The sequence below is a fragment of the Cucurbita pepo genome, chromosome 16, assembly GCF_057944985.1.
Source record: "Cucurbita pepo subsp. pepo isolate OVF chromosome 16, ASM5794498v1, whole genome shotgun sequence".
Taxonomy (NCBI): Eukaryota; Viridiplantae; Streptophyta; class Magnoliopsida; order Cucurbitales; family Cucurbitaceae; genus Cucurbita; species Cucurbita pepo.
The window spans coordinates 10749123-10764100 of NC_141813.1; the positions used below are offsets into that span (position 1 = coordinate 10749123).

The 14978-nt window shown below is 36.2% G+C and overlaps 4 protein-coding genes across 10 annotated transcripts; 1 reads left to right on the plus strand and 3 right to left on the minus strand.

Annotated features, from left to right (window-relative positions):
- Positions 1-249: 249 nt before the first annotated feature.
- LOC111777630 (pre-mRNA-splicing factor SYF2) lies at positions 250-3841 on the minus strand. Of its 2 annotated transcripts, none has more exons than XM_023657315.2 (7): positions 3670-3840; positions 2988-3144; positions 2562-2779; positions 2242-2482; positions 1583-1719; positions 1273-1501; positions 250-637 (listed from the first exon to the last, which is right to left on the minus strand). In XM_023657315.2, exons 2-6 carry the CDS (start codon positions 3109-3111, stop codon positions 1274-1276), a joined length of 948 nt encoding a protein of 315 aa, XP_023513083.2. In that variant the 5' UTR covers positions 3112-3144; positions 3670-3840; the 3' UTR covers positions 250-637; position 1273. The 2 variants fall into 2 exon arrangements, with proteins under 2 accessions (XP_023513083.2, XP_023513084.2); XM_023657316.2 differs by lacking the exon at positions 250-637 and adding an exon at positions 711-942 and having other exon boundaries at positions 3670-3841.
- Positions 3842-4565: 724 nt separating this feature from the next.
- LOC111777629 (uncharacterized) lies at positions 4566-7851 on the minus strand. 6 transcript variants are annotated; one of them, XM_023657311.2, is made up of 6 exons: positions 7592-7730; positions 7316-7441; positions 6915-7046; positions 6111-6257; positions 5464-5720; positions 4566-5360 (listed from the first exon to the last, which is right to left on the minus strand). In XM_023657311.2, exons 3-6 carry the CDS (start codon positions 7036-7038, stop codon positions 4578-4580), a joined length of 1311 nt encoding a protein of 436 aa, XP_023513079.2. In that variant the 5' UTR covers positions 7039-7046; positions 7316-7441; positions 7592-7730; the 3' UTR covers positions 4566-4577. The 6 variants fall into 6 exon arrangements, with proteins under 6 accessions (XP_023513079.2, XP_023513077.2, XP_023513078.2 ...); XM_023657309.2 differs by lacking the exon at positions 7316-7441 and having other exon boundaries at positions 7592-7851; XM_023657310.2 differs by lacking the exon at positions 7316-7441 and having other exon boundaries at positions 5464-5714; positions 7592-7850.
- A 2688-nt stretch (positions 7852-10539) lies between these two features.
- LOC111777631 (basic blue protein) lies at positions 10540-13186 on the minus strand. The gene is made up of 3 exons (XM_023657317.2): positions 12975-13186; positions 12126-12308; positions 10540-11054 (listed from the first exon to the last, which is right to left on the minus strand). Exons 2-3 carry the CDS (start codon positions 12280-12282, stop codon positions 10711-10713), a joined length of 501 nt encoding a protein of 166 aa, XP_023513085.2. The 5' UTR covers positions 12283-12308; positions 12975-13186; the 3' UTR covers positions 10540-10710.
- On the plus strand, positions 13186-13894 carry LOC111777632 (transmembrane protein, putative (DUF1279)). Its single transcript, XM_023657318.2, has one exon. It carries the CDS (start codon positions 13201-13203, stop codon positions 13636-13638), a length of 438 nt encoding a protein of 145 aa, XP_023513086.1. The 5' UTR covers positions 13186-13200; the 3' UTR covers positions 13639-13894.
- Positions 13895-14978: the final 1084 nt, after the last annotated feature.

The following is a 14978-nucleotide window of genomic DNA, read 5'->3' on the forward strand; positions in this document are numbered from 1 at the left end:
TCGAATATCCGTAGATTTCAATATCATATATTTTTGCATCTTTACATTTAGAAAAGACTCGATTATAATTCTTTATGTTATGGTTTAATAATTTTAAGGTGACATTTTTATACTACAAAAGTGGCTGACTCACTAATTTTTCTACATACATTACTTAATAAATACAAAAACCTGAATACAACAAGCCATTCATTCCATCAGTAGAGAGTCACAAAAGGGGAAAAGGGAAACAAAGCGGCAGGAAAGTGGTTTGTCTGCAAACATCTCGTGTTATTAGGACCCTCTGTTTGGGGCGGAGTCATTTTAAGAAATAGCAAGCAAAAAGAACCATGAAACTGAACGACTTACATTACGTCCACCAAATAGATGTATTGTGTGCAAGCTGACACACACACACACACATACACAAACTAGTTTCAAGAGGGTGGATGACATATAACTTATCTCAGAAGTCTACAAAGTGAATACAGCGTAATCTTACCAATCCATGAAGTGTTTCTACGCTTTCTTGGAGGACCATGTTGATTTAGAAGAAAAATATCTTGTACCTTGATGAGATTGAATGGTGAGCTGCAGCTGCTGGCCTGCAAAAACAGCTTTCGGGGCCCTTGGAGCTCCAAGATCCCTTGCTTTCAAACTAAAAAAACAGTCCCAAGTTAAAATTATTCGTCCTCAAACCATCTTAGTGAAGAAACGGAAAGAAACGCAAAAAAATGAAAACCGTTGTTCGGATTAGGGGTAATTTGTACTTGTTGAAACAAGGACAAGGTATTCACAATTAAACAACCTCAATCAACAATGACGGTTACAATCTTCTATTACTTCAAAGACAATTCTGTAGCTTCGCTAGAAATCTTTTACAGGATAACTTCTTTTCTAAATTTAAGGAGAAAAGGCTTTAAACACTCCCAACTATTAGGATTCCAAGCTTCCCCAAAAATCCTACAGAAAAAGGAAGGAAAGAAGACAACATAAAATTCAATAAGTCATCCAGTGAAGGAAGCCATGGTTAGAAAGAAATATAAAATTTCTAGCCCATAAGAAAAAGTGCATAGAAGACACATTTTGTTGTCTCTCTCTCTTCATGACAAGTATATTCATCGGATAACAGAGGTGGGGGGTTCAGGGGTAAAAAGAAGAATATGCCTTCATTAGTAGAGAGTGAAGAACAATAAAAGCGGAAAACATGCATCGAGCATAGGGAGAGAGGAAAGAAAAGGTGCATAAAGTAAATGACTTGACCTATGAACCAGAGCCTCTTCTAAACAATACCTTAATCAGGTAATGCAGTTCCTCGCTCAAGATTGTTTTTGATCTCCAGAGTGTATCTACCAAAGGCCCGCTCAATCTTTTTGTTGAAATGCTCATTGCGGTCATTGATAGAATCAATATCCTTGTCTTCATGGAACTTCCTCCTACGGCTAAACGACTTTCGCTTCTCCTCTCGGTCCTTGAGTTCTTTCACCATATTGTCTATCTTATCCTCTGAAATCTTAGGTGCCTGCACGGTAATGAAAATGCTATATCCTCAGAAATCTAATAATTGCCCATACGGTTGAAATTATAGTGGAACAAACAATACCTTTCCATATTGAAGACTTGAAGCCTCACGGTAGAACTCAGGATCAGATTCTTTCATCTTATTATATTCCTCAAGGTCAACATTCACATTCTTTGTCCTCTTTTTGTATGCATCATACAATGTTTTCTGGTTAAAGACTGTTAAAACAATGCAGTTTTAGACAAGTATGAACAAATATTAACAAGTAGGTGAAATACAACCAATTAAGTAAACTTTAAACACAAGCTATACCCCCTCCCCCAAAGAAAAGTGATTATATTGGAATATAATACATATCAAAATTAAACAATCAATTTAAATGGCTCTATAAAGAGAAACATAGGAGACTACACCTATAAGATAACATTCCACATCAAGAAAGAAGATATCAGCAATGATGAGAGTTCACACCAATTTGGGCAGGAGCATGCATACATATCCTCAACATCTCACCATATAATATCTATATCCTAGAATCAAACCATGTTTCCGTCATCAACCAGCATACCTTGTCAAAGTATTAAAAAAAATGCATTTGTCCACAAAAAACAGCCAAAATCAGCATAGTGCAATTTTATGTTCAGGGAAACATAGATGCACCTCAAGCATACGAAAGAACCCATGTGCACAGGAATTGCTCAATTGAAATTATAACATTTATAGTACAGATAGAGACTCACCATCCCATCCATAGGGAGCTGGATCCTTCTCCCATTTCTTATATTTGGACTCTGCTGCCTCTTGTGTATCTAGCATATATGCTTTACTCATATCCAAGCCATTTGCATCCAAAAGCTTTCCAATTTTCTTCTTCCGGTCCTCAAGCCACTTTTGTTTAGAAATGCCTCTTGATTCTGATGGAGGTTCCATTTTCTTTTTTTCAGCAGCAATTGCTGTTTGATTAGCTTTGCGAGCCTCATTCTACATCCATCATCCATAAGTCACGACTTGATACACAATAGCAATTGGTAGTTACTTTTAAAAAAATGTAGAAAATTACCATCTTAAGCCTAATTTCAAACAATTTCTTTTTCCTTCCCGTGAGTTTTGTGAAGTCTCCTTCCACATTCTCCCCGCCACTAAATTTGTCAGTATCACCATCACTGTGCCCTTCTTCATTAGGCTTTTCGTCACGAAGATCTTCATACTCATCAGGAGGCACGAAATTAGAAGAACCACTACTTCGACCAGCTTGAACACCTTCTGATGATGTGGGAACTGTGATCACAATTCACAAGAAAAAAATAAGAGATAAAAGACAGATAACAAATGGCATCATCCAAAATTAGAGGGTGGAGGGGGGAATCAATTATGATTAAGCAATTTATAGAACCAATTGTGAGCAATGTTGAAGAAATAAGTAATTCCAAGCGAAAACCACAATTCTCAAGGTAATTGCAAAGAAATTGTAGCATGTCAAACAAACCTGGCTCATTTTGCTGATTCCGGGCTTTGACTTCAGCTATTACTTTAAAACAGTATTCGGTGCATTCATGATAAGGATTAGAAGCATTTCTACAATCAGGGTGTACTCTTCCTTCATCGGACATCTTTGCAACAACTTCTCTTACTCCAACAACACACTGCAAATAAAGAGTCATAATTAAACGGGGCATAAAAATGTTCAAATTTCCAGCTGAATCTTGTTAAATCAACTGAACTTTTCGAACCAACGACAAGGATAATCCTACAACTTCTCAGAATATACGATGCGCGCATACTTATCCAACAGAAAATTGGTTTTTTTTTTTTCTATCTGTCTGTGTATGTTGCATGAGAGATTCGAAGAAACTCAATTTATTCCCGTGCGAACTATAAGAATTCAACTTCTAGGGAAAAGAAACTACGGACAACGACACAACGCATAATCTAGTCCACTACATGCACAAAACACACGAAAAAGGGAGGGAAACAATAATCCTCTTCCTAATTCGTATAAACGAAAGAAAGCAAACAAGAAAAAACAACAAATAGCAGCATGAAAATAATAACGACTTGCAGTCAAAACTTGGTATGCAAACCCGAAATTCAAGCGAAATCAAGCAAAGAACCAACAAGAAAAGTAATAAAAGATGCCATAACGCTAAAATAGAGCTATAGAACTGTACCTGAAAGCTAGGGCTTCGGCGTGAATTAGAACACGAAGAAGAAAGCAAGAGGTTCTCTTCGCGTTTGGGGAAGAACGGAGAAGAATCGCACAAATAATTCTGATTTCCATTACCCTAAACCTATCATCTTTTATCTAACGAGTAATCAATTCTTTTCTCATCTCTACTGTTCCTAAATTCTCCCTAATATATATATATATATATATATATATATATATATATTTTTTTTTAGGAAAATATAATTTCTATTTTCTAATATAATTTATATTAAAAAAAACAAACATTCTAATAAATTTAATATATTTATTTACTAAATAACTATATATATAAAAATAATGAGACGGGACGAACAACCTCATTTGTTTGTTGAACGAGAGATCTTTTTTCACTCCCTCTCCATTCTCGATCTCCACGAATTAAATGAACATCTCAACTTAATATTAATTGATGTATTATCTAAATATTTAATTTGAACATTTTTTATTTTTAATTATTAATTTTTGAATATTTTTAAAATTCACCAAACTTATAAAATTCAATTTTATATTTAATAAATCAATTAATTATAAATCTTTTTAATCCGTTAGAAATTAAAATTAAAAGTGAGAGATATCTGTTAAGTTCAGAAATCTATTAAACAAAAAATTCAAAATTTATGGACTCGTTAAATAATATTTTAAATTCTACGAAAATTTTAGAAAATTTAGGGACTAAATTTGTAAATTCACACAAAAAAAAAAAAAAAAAAAAAAAATTACTGCAATAAAACTTTTTTTTTTTTTTATTCATTACATCAACTTCTTTTTATATGATAGTATTTCTCTCTTCTAGTTTGCCTAAGAAAGAGCCTTCAAGAGGCTTCATATCATCTCTAAATGACTGCAAATCATAACTCAGTACCTGAAAATTTACAAAAGTTGATCGGTCAAGGTATTGATTTTGATACCATTAACCTTTAACTGCAGAGATGAAATCTCCTCATTCAGCTGACCATATTTGAGCTCGAGTTCACTCAACCGAGCTCTGGTGTCGACGACTTTTGCCTTCGCACTGCTCATTTCCTTTTCTTTTCGTGTTAAATCCTCGACTCGAGATTCGAGTTCTTTCTTGGTCAGCTCCAACTCATGGTCGCAGTTTGCCTTGGCCACCTCCAGACTCCATTGTTGGCCGCTGGAGGACTCAACAGCTTCTGCAACGTCGTTGAGTATACTATGCAACCAACCAACGTTCATTTCTGAAGAAACCAAGTCGTTGATGATGGCTAAGAGTTCTTTAACTTTGGACTTAGACACCTTCTGAGAGAATTTTGTGTGCTGCAACTCTTGAATGATATAGCACACACTCTCCAAATAATAAGAGCGGATTGATGTCGATTCCAGTTTACATGAAGCCGCTATGTCTCCGTGCTTGTTGAAGATTGATTGCAGAATGGGGGCGGAACTTGCTTTAACGTAGTACTTCCCCACAGGTACCGATGGCTCAGATAATACAGATTTAACCTCGTCCTCGTCCCGTTTTATATGATTACGAACCATGTCGGGGAAAGGGAAGCTAGTGATATTGAGTGAAGCGGTTGTACGACCACCTTCCTCATCATGAACTGGAGGATCTTGCACTATTTCAGAAACTTCATCAGGCCTTGTTTTAATGTCTTCTTTTGATTTCACATAAGTAATTGAGGAAGCATCAGTCTGCCATGAAAGACACAGGAAACAAGGAAGATGAAAGGTAATTTAGTTATGAAAAAGATGAACAAAGTTCTGTCCTGTGTGTGTTTGTGCGCCAGAAACAGACCTTCAGGGAATTTGCAGACACTAGAATCAAATGGGAGAACTTATTTTGCTCCTCAATCGTCAAAGAGTCTTCAACAAAGCAAGTTTCCTCAGCATACGGGTTGATATAGTCACCATTCCTCAAATTTGTATTTTCCTCTGGAAGAGCACGGCCTTTAGTTACTTGAGGTTTAGACGAAACGGCACTCACCGAAGATACATTGAGTTTTCGGGGTGATTTTGGCCTCGAATCCTTTGTTGCTCCACCTGAACCTGCAGCTAAAAAATACATCAGCATTCGGATAGAGATAGCTCCACCTGAATCTGCAGCTAACCCAGTGAACAAGTCAGCCGTGAGAAATCTGGTATACTCGAGTCTCAAGTCACATTTGAGAGAAATGTTTTAAAAAATGTGAGCGAGGAAATATGTTGAAAACAAGCAATGTTATAAGCTAAAAACGATTAGGCAACAACAACGGTTTTGATAGCATATAACCCGAGTAGGAAGAAGCGACAAATATCACTTTTTTCTTTGCTTTGGCTTCTTATGTATTATGATAACAGTTACTTGCCTATCAAATCTGCATAACTTTCCTCACACAATTTGTGATACGACCTATCATGGTTCCTTTTCGTGGGGAAAAAAGAGCCGAGTCAAAGGGAAAATACCTGAATCCCTTTCTGCCCTTGGCCTGCCAGATTGAGTGGCTATGTTGGAGCAGAATTCATTACAGTTGTGGTAAGGATTCGATCCATTACTGCAATCTGAACGAACCGTCTTTTTGCGTTCGCCGCTATACTTCATCGCACCATCGCCTTTATAAAGAGGGGTGAAGGAGACAATGAAATATTTTTCACTTCAGTCATACTCTTCATCAATTTACACAACGCAAGAAAATGAATCTATTAAGATGTTCCATGATTTTGAACATCTCCAGAAAATTCAAGTCTTAACTTGTCAGTTGATGTTAGTGATTGCCATTTAAAAAAGCTGGATAGATGAAATGATATGCGAATATTTGGCCGATAGTTTTAATAAATACGAGATTCATGCCAATCTGAGCATAACTTAACTCATCAAGACATATATCCTTGTAACGACTCAAGCCTACCGCTAGCAAATATAGTCCTTTTTGGGCTTTCCCTTTCAGGCTTCCCCTCAAGGCTTTAAAATGCGTTTACTAGGGAGAGATTTCCACACTCTTATAAAGAATGTTTCGTTCTCCTCTCCAACCGATATGGGATCTCACAATCCTCGACCAGGAGGACAAAAGTTCGAATCTCTCCACCTCATGTCGTTGTACTAAAGAAAATCATAACCTATGTTCGGATAATCTTGTTACGTAAAGCGAACCCAACAGCCAAACTGCTACAAGTTTCAGAAACAAACCAAGGCAGTTTTGAACTAATGCTTGAAAATTAGCTTACAATGAATGAATGAATGAAGATGAATGAAGAGTAAAGCTAAAGAACCTGAATACTTTCTAGCTATCTGCTTCTTGCTTTCACCTTTCTTTTCAGAACAGTGTTCAAAGCAGACATGGTAAGGATTGGAAGCATGTGTACAATCTAAACGTTCAGTTCCTTTTCCAGCCATTTGAAACCCTGTGAGAGAGCCCAAGATTGATCAAGTTTTTAATCTTTACAGCACAGTAGCCCTCATTTTCATTTTCCAACTATGAATCAAGATGCCATGAACAGATCATTCCATTCCCAGATTATCAAACAAAGACCTCAAAAACGTAAGAAAAATGATATTCAGCAGCAGAGCAGACCACCACACAGAAAATCTAAACCCTAAAACTTAAACCAATCAAACACTAAGCAATATAGAACAGCAAGAACAAATTAATGGTCAGGGAACAGCGAGGAACCTGATTAATCAAAATCTTGTTTCCCTGGCAAATTATTCAAACAAACAACTCCAGATATCGCAAACTGTCTGTTCTTCTAATCTACCTACCAACAGCGATGTTCTACAAGACCGATGAAAATCTGACCTAATATAGAGAAGAAAAAGAAAATGAACTCTCTCAGACAGAATTTTCAGATAAAAAAGAAGTGGCGCTGAAAGCTCCACTTGTGAAGAGTTGGTCGGAATTATAGGTAGAAAGTGGAAACGCCATTAAATAGAAAGCGTGGAAAGTTACCTTGGCTCCGATTTGGTTGTTGGTACAGTCTGATAATGGAAGTACATTGGGCGCCATTGTTTGACTCCGCCATTTGATCTCTGACGTCTTCTTCAGGAAATTTAGCGCACAGAGAACAAGGAATGAAGACTCGTAATTCCATTTCCTAGAAAATCATCATCGTATGAACCGAATTTTACCTCCATTTTCTCTTAGTTTCCGATCTCCGATCGGTTGCTGTGGGTTTATGGTCAAGTTTGTTGAATTGCAGTCAAATAATTCGGTCTCTAAAAACGAACTTTTTCTCCCTTTATATTTTAAAATTGATTTTTTAAAAGTTTAATTGATTTGTTATATATAAAATAAACCTAAACTTTCTATTAAAATTATAATAAATTAGTAAATTATTAAAAATTAAGTTAATGATATTATAAACCTCCGTTATGGACTCAAATTGACACCGTACACCAACTAACCAATCACGTTCTCCCTATCCGATAGTTATATGTTTTAAGTTGTTGTTGTTTTTTTGCTTGCATCACATATAACATCAATTTCAATCTTTCAAATCTCTCTTTCGAAATCTCTCTGCTCCCGTTTTCTAAAACTTTATTCTTGAACCGGGGCCAAAAACTCGAGCATACGTCGCTTGGCCGTAGGTGACGAAAGAACGAATTAGCTTAACTCACTTGTTGTTAGAAAGTGGGTGCCGCACAATCGCAAGTCCGCTGCCATCAAAAGTGCGATTGTGACAAGATGGTCGGTCGGTTATGGATGATTTTAGGAGTAGTTGTAATGATGGTGGCTGGTAGAGATATCCACAGGGGCGGGCGGGGACGGAGAGCCTTCCCCTTCCCCATCCACGCCCCTATTTCATTCCCCATTCCCACAAAAATTCCCATTTATTTTTCCATGGATAACGTGGGATCCGTTCACATATAATTTTTCCATGTTTATTATTTTTTTAAAAAATATAGAGTTATTTTAATCTTTTCATTTCTCAATATAATCTTTATTTTAAACAAGGGTAAAAAATTGCGATAAATCGGATATATTTCATATTAACATAATTTTTAAAAAATTTTATTTATGATCATTACTTATTTTGTTATGAAAGTGTACATTATTAATGCAACACTTTTCAAAAATCAACCTAATAGTAAAAAGAAATTATAATCAAATTTCGTAATTCTCTCCTAACCATGACGAGTCGACCACTCTGTGAGCGATCTAGTTGAGCCAGTCACTCTGTGAGCGACGTGGCCAGATGCATGATTTTCACTTTAACCATAACAACTCAAGTTCCATCGCTAGCAGATATTATCTGTTTTGACCCTCAACCTCACGATTTCAAAATGCGTCTACTAAGGAAAGGTTTCCACACCCTTATAACGAATGTCTCGTTCTCATCTCCAACCAATATGGGATCTCACGTTGTATGAATCAAATAATCAACCATTGATAATCATGTTAATTTTTATATGGTAAAAGTTACACGCTATGTGATTGGGTAACCAACCACTAATAGTCACTTTGAAGAGTGATCGCTGAAAATAGTTTTAGTGAAAAAAATTACAAGTTGTGTGTTTCGGGTAAGTAACCACTAAACTCCCTCGATTTCATTTGATTAGTCATATGAGCAAGAGGACTTCCGTACAAAGTATTTTAATACTCACCAAATTTTAAAATGATGTTCAAGTGAGACCGTAACACAGAAGTCATGAGCAAGGTTGAGAAGTCAATCATGAGACAACTTGAGTATTATTCTAAGCTTTTAAGTCGTTGAATTATTTATTTAAATTGCATGTGTTTTAAATGTTCTTTAAATCGAGAATCATCTTTTTTTTCATTTATATCTTGATTCAATGTCTACATTAATTCATTTTTATTTCGTTATCCCAAAGTCAAAATTTTATATACAATCATTAAAATTACACAACAATCTCGAACGTTTGAAAACTTATTAAACATTTTTAAAATTAAAAAAAATAAGTCAACATATTTTAAAGTTTAAAAATAAAAAATATATATATATTTTAACACGTATTTTTAAATATATTTAAAACGTTGACCATTCATTCGATTGGTCAACTCAAATTAATTATAAAAGTCAACTCTATAATAAAGTATTAATTGATAATAATTTAATTATGCAAGTTGAAGTGAATTATGGAATATCAATAGTTCTTGCTTGCACGACTTTATCTTATCGTCTCTATTAAAAAAAAAATGTCAATTTATTTATTTATTATTTACATACCCACCCACTTGTATTTATATAAATTTATTACATTAATTAATTTTCATTAATTAAATAATTAAAATATACAACGAAATATCCCGCTCAATTTCTCTCTTATCCACTCAATGACGATACGAACATAATCGATTTTCAAAATGATTAAGAAGTCATAGCCTTCTGTTGTTGCAAGTCAAAAGCTCGAACCTCCAAACCTCACTACAGTAATGTCTCTACTTTCAGGACAAAATAATTCAAGGACGGTTTTAAGAGAAAGATAGAAAGTTATTATACGAAAGTAGAGCGTAATTGCTCTAAATGCTTAGATCAAAAGTAATAAATTTGAGCAATTCTCAAAACAGTTGAGACATTAGTAACGTCTTTCTGCTGAAAGTCAAAAGCTCGAAGCTCCATATCTTACCACTGTAATGTCTATACTTTTAAAAATTTTCAAGAACGAGTATGAAAAGACAGAGAATTTGATATCAAAATAGAGCACAATAGCTAAATGTATTTCTCTTTATCCATTCAACGAGGAATAAAAGTAACAAACTTAAACAATCCTAGAAACAGTTAAGACACAGTTGTAAGTCAAAAGCTCGACTTTTCAACCTCATCACTGTAATATCTATACTCGAAGCTTCAAACCTCATCATCGTAATATCCATACCTCTAGAGTAGAAATCGAAACAGTTAAGACATCAGTAAAATTCTTCTGTTGCAAGTCAAGAACTCAAATCTCGTATTCATTCAACGACGGTCAAAAGTAACAAATTTGAATAACCCTCGAAACAGTTAAGACATCAGTAACATTTTCCCGTTTCAAGTCAAGAACTCAAATCTCCAAACTGCACTACCGACATTTCTAAAAAGGAGAAAACGAACGACAAATATCGACGTGTCAAACGAACAGAGTTTGAAATACTATAATACACATAAAAGTGCTCCATATTGCATAGCTTCCATGGTTAGAGCCATGGTTAGTGGGTGGGGGAGGAGATTGAACAGGACTAGGTGGGATATGGCTCGTAGAATTGGGTTGTTTGACATCAATTCCAAACCTCATTCCACCCAAGCAATGACCAGCCACATTGCATATGAACCAATACTTCCTTGCTTCTTTCAGCTCAATTTGATCGTTTCCACTCTCGTATTCACCCAATACTCCATTACTTGTCTCGCATGATCTGAATGTTTCCTCAGTAACTTCATACACATTGTGTACACTCTTTGCATAATTGAAAACTACACGAAAAACCAAACTCGTGAAAAGCTACATCGGTAATCGAATTAAGAGTATGTTTTTCCCTCTTCCTACATATTCAATCCCAAGAGATTAGGTTACGTCAAAGTTATTCTAACAATTCAAGCTCACTGTTAGCAGATATTATCCATCTTGATCTACTACGTATCGTCGTCAGCCTCACGATTTTTAAAATGCGTCTGCTAGGGAGAGGTTTTCATACTCTTGTAAGAAATGCTTCGTTCCCTTCTCTAACTAATGTGGGATCTCATAATCTACCCGCTTAGGGGCCCCAACGTTCTCGTGGCACACCACCCGATGTTTGGCTCTGATACCATTTGTAACAGCTCAAGCCCATGACTAACAGATATTGTGCGCTTTGGCTTGCATTGCCGTCAGCTTCACAATTTTAAAACACGTCTGCCAGGGAGAGGTTTCCACACCCTTATAAGGAATGCTTCGTTCCCTTCTCCAACCGATGTGGGACCTCACAATCCACCTCCCTTGGGGGCCTAACGTCCTCGCTGGCATACAGTTCGATGTTTGGCTCTGATACCTTTTGTAACAGCTCAAGCCCACTTTTAACAGATATTGTCTAACGTATCGCCATCCGCCTCACGGTTTTAAAACGCATCTGCAAGGGAGAGATTTCCACACCCTTATAAGAAATGCTCCATTTCATTCTCCAAATGATATGGGATCTCATAATCCACCCTCCTTGGGGGCTCAACGTCCTTGCAGGCACATCGTTCGGTGTCTAGCTCTGATACCATTTGTAACAGTCCAAGCCAAACCGCTAACAATATATTATCCACTTTGACCCGTTACATATCGTCGTTAACCTCACAGTTTTTGAAACACGTATGTTAGGAAAAGGTTCCCACACCCTTGTAAGGAATGTTTCGTTCCCTTCTCCAACCGACGTAGAATCTCACAATCACTAGCACTCAACAATTTCAATCAACAAATAAACTAATCCATCGACAAAGAGATTAAAAGTTCAAATACTCTCGGCACGACCTAAAAGCTACTCGGTTTCAAGATCGAAAAAAGAGAGAGAAGTTGGTGAATACCTAGAAAATCTCCTTTGGTGAAGTTGTGGTTTTGAGACCAGGTAGCAAAATTGATGCCAGAGTTCCAGCCCTCTTCGTCTCCAACAAGAAACACCTCACACATTGACAATCCACCAAAGCTAAGAAACATCAACAACTTCACCATCATCATCATCATTGTTTCTCACTCCAAAACCCCTTTCTCTGAGAAGAAGATATAAGTAAGTTTAATCTTTAAGCAAACTTGCAATCAATATTGTCTTAGGTGGAACAGCTAGGAAACCCATCACACCTCTTAAACAAAGACTTGCCTCTCTTGACTAATCAATATTTAACCCCCTTTTTTTTTTATTGGCTATTTAAAAATTCACTTTGACTAACGCTCATCTTTCGAGACATAGATACAAGACAAGCAGATCTCTCTTAGTTAGGAAAGATACTAGAGAGTTAGAAGACATATAAATAACTATCGGGTTATGATCACAGGCTGACCCTCCTTGATTCTAGTCAAGTTGGAGAGGGAGAAATCTCGTTCGTTCCTTCAATCACATACAATTTTACCCTCGACATTTTCATAAATATTTTAAAACTGTCAATGGAATAGAAACCCATTAAAATATTAGACGAAAATTGAGATCTAAAACGAGTAACTGTCACACTATTTTAAGTCATCTCTAAGTTCATTTTAGATCCCAATTTTCTATTTCTAAGCTATTTAGCACCTAAAAAATAAATTCAAGGATTTGTATTTAAATTATATATTGAAACTCTAAAAAATCTTAGGGGCTAAATAGAAACTTTACCGAATTTGCATTTTGACCCCTCAAGAATGGCATAATATAGAAAAGGCATATTTTATTCGGGTCGAACCTGATGGGTTTTCGGCCCGTTAGCTACGCCTCAGGACATGGGCTGTACTTGCGTTGAATCTGTTGACTTTTCAATAATCTCAAAACGCTGTCGTATTGATATTCTCTCAGAAAAACGCCTCCTTCGTAAGTAACCTAAGTACTTCGAAACCCTAGCCTCCACCCTCCACCGCCAAGCTCCGACGCGCTGCCTCCACTTCCCGGACCTTTTCTCTTCTCTTTCATCAATGGCTTTCTTCACCGGCGGCGGCCGATTCCGCGAGCTTCTTAAGAAGTACGGGAAGGTCGCAATCGGAGTTCATTTCTCTGTGTCGGCGGCTTCGATCACTGGCCTATATGTCGCCATCAAGAACAATGTGGATGTTGAATCGCTACTCGATAAGTTACACATGGATGGATTCTCTTCCAAAGATCAGTCGCAGACTAGTCCCGATGATGGACTAGTGATCGAAGAAAGTCCTGCGTCGGATATTCAATCGACGGTGGCGCAGGAGCCGAGGACGAGGAATCGTACTGCAGAGCTTGCGGCGTCGACTGGCAGCGCGTTGGCTTTGGCCGTTCTTTGCAACAAGGCATTGCTGCCTATTCGGATTCCGATAACGATTGGGCTGACGCCGCCGATTGCGAGGATGCTGGCGAGGCGAGGGATTATGAGAAGTGGTTAAGGAACTGAATCCATCTCATTTCTTCTTCATAATCATCTCTCAAGTATGTTGGATCGGCGAGTTAATCTTTCATGGCTTTGCTTCTTCTCGCGATGAACAGAGTATTATGATCCATTTTCTACCTTCTTTCTAGAATTTTTTTTTTCCCAAGAAAGAACAGTTGTGTTGATTACAAGACACATTTAGAGTAGATGTTTCTGTTCATCTTGTCAAAATACCAAATAAATTAAAAAAAATCTAACTCTCAGTTCTTCCACTTCGTTATGCATTTGATTTCACTGTACTTGCAATGATTCGATCTTCTTTTTCCTTGCAATAGATTGAATTCTATGAACCTTATGATAGGAGCTTGTTGGTAGAGTTGAAATCGACTCAAAAAACGAAAAGAAACAGATTGAACACATCGAATTGAACCGAATCGGTCCGACTGAACTGCGGTTACCTCTGATTGTCTGGATTTTTAGTTCTTCCGGCGACATGATTCAACGCTCGGCCATGACTGCTCATTCAACGCATTGTAAACAATGAGGCGAATCTGAGGTGAAGGAGATGGCGACCTATCAGAGGTATTCGACTGGAAACAGAGATCAAAAAACAGCCCAAAACTTACTGAAGCTTTCTGGCGAGCTCCAACGGCGTTCGACGACGAGTTCTTTCCCCAATCGACACCAGGATTAGTTAAGATTTTTCTCCGACGATGCTTTACTTCAACCGGATTTTCTAACCATGATTTATACCAACTTAATTTCTTGCCGGTGATGAACATTAAAATACCAAAATCCATCACTAAGCTTTATTTTCTTTCATAGCCGGCGGCCGGTTTTTGCAGCCATCTGAATCCTTTTTTTTTTTTTTTCTTTTTTTCATAAAAAAAAGTTAAATTTTTTCTAAATATTATAAGAAGAAGTAAAAGTTTCAATAATAATATTTAACTTTAAAAAAATCTAAGAAATAGTTTTTTAATTTTAAAAAAAAATTAAAAAAATACTCTTACGAATATAAATACTTAATACTTTGTTTTAAAATATCCTAATTTTCAAAAGGGTAATTTTAAAAATATCATTTAACTTTAAAAATATTATTTTAGACAATTATGCTATTTAAAGATATTTTTATTTATTTAACATAAAAATAATAACATTAACAATAAGAAGTAAATAAGTACTTTGGCATATTTATTTATTTACTATAAAGTTAGTAGAAATGTAAATAACTATGTAATTATAAATAAGCAATAAACTTAATAACCGAACGCATTTGTTATTGACTTCGACATAATTTGTATTAGATACCCAAATAGCAAAAAGAGCTAGACAATTGAACAAAATAAGAAGGATTGA

What these genes read in the sequence shown, in the direction of transcription:
- LOC111777630 (XM_023657315.2), bottom strand. Translation starts at nt 3,111, where the DNA reads ATGTCCGATGAAGGAAGAGTACACCCTGATTGTAGAAATGCTTCTAAT. An exon ending in AGCTCCCTATGGATGGGATG is followed by an intron (nt 1,720 to 2,241) that starts GTGAGTCTCTAT and finishes TTGTTTTAACAG; the next exon opens with TCTTTAACCAGAAAACATTG. An exon ending in CAAGTCTTCAATATGGAAAG is followed by an intron (nt 1,502 to 1,582) that starts GTATTGTTTGTT and finishes ATTACCGTGCAG; the next exon opens with GCACCTAAGATTTCAGAGGA.
- LOC111777632 (XM_023657318.2), top strand. Translation starts at nt 13,201, where the DNA reads ATGGCTTTCTTCACCGGCGGCGGCCGATTCCGCGAGCTTCTTAAGAAG.
- LOC111777629 (XM_023657309.2), bottom strand. Translation starts at nt 7,733, where the DNA reads ATGGAATTACGAGTCTTCATTCCTTGTTCTCTGTGCGCTAAATTTCCT. An exon ending in ACAACCAAATCGGAGCCAAG is followed by an intron (nt 7,047 to 7,591) that starts GTAACTTTCCAC and finishes GCTCTCTCACAG; the next exon opens with GGTTTCAAATGGCTGGAAAA. An exon ending in GATAGCTAGAAAGTATTCAG is followed by an intron (nt 6,258 to 6,914) that starts GTTCTTTAGCTT and finishes CTCTTTATAAAG; the next exon opens with GCGATGGTGCGATGAAGTAT.
- LOC111777631 (XM_023657317.2), bottom strand. Translation starts at nt 12,282, where the DNA reads ATGATGATGATGATGGTGAAGTTGTTGATGTTTCTTAGCTTTGGTGGA. An exon ending in CACCAAAGGAGATTTTCTAG is followed by an intron (nt 11,055 to 12,125) that starts GTATTCACCAAC and finishes TTTTTCGTGTAG; the next exon opens with TTTTCAATTATGCAAAGAGT.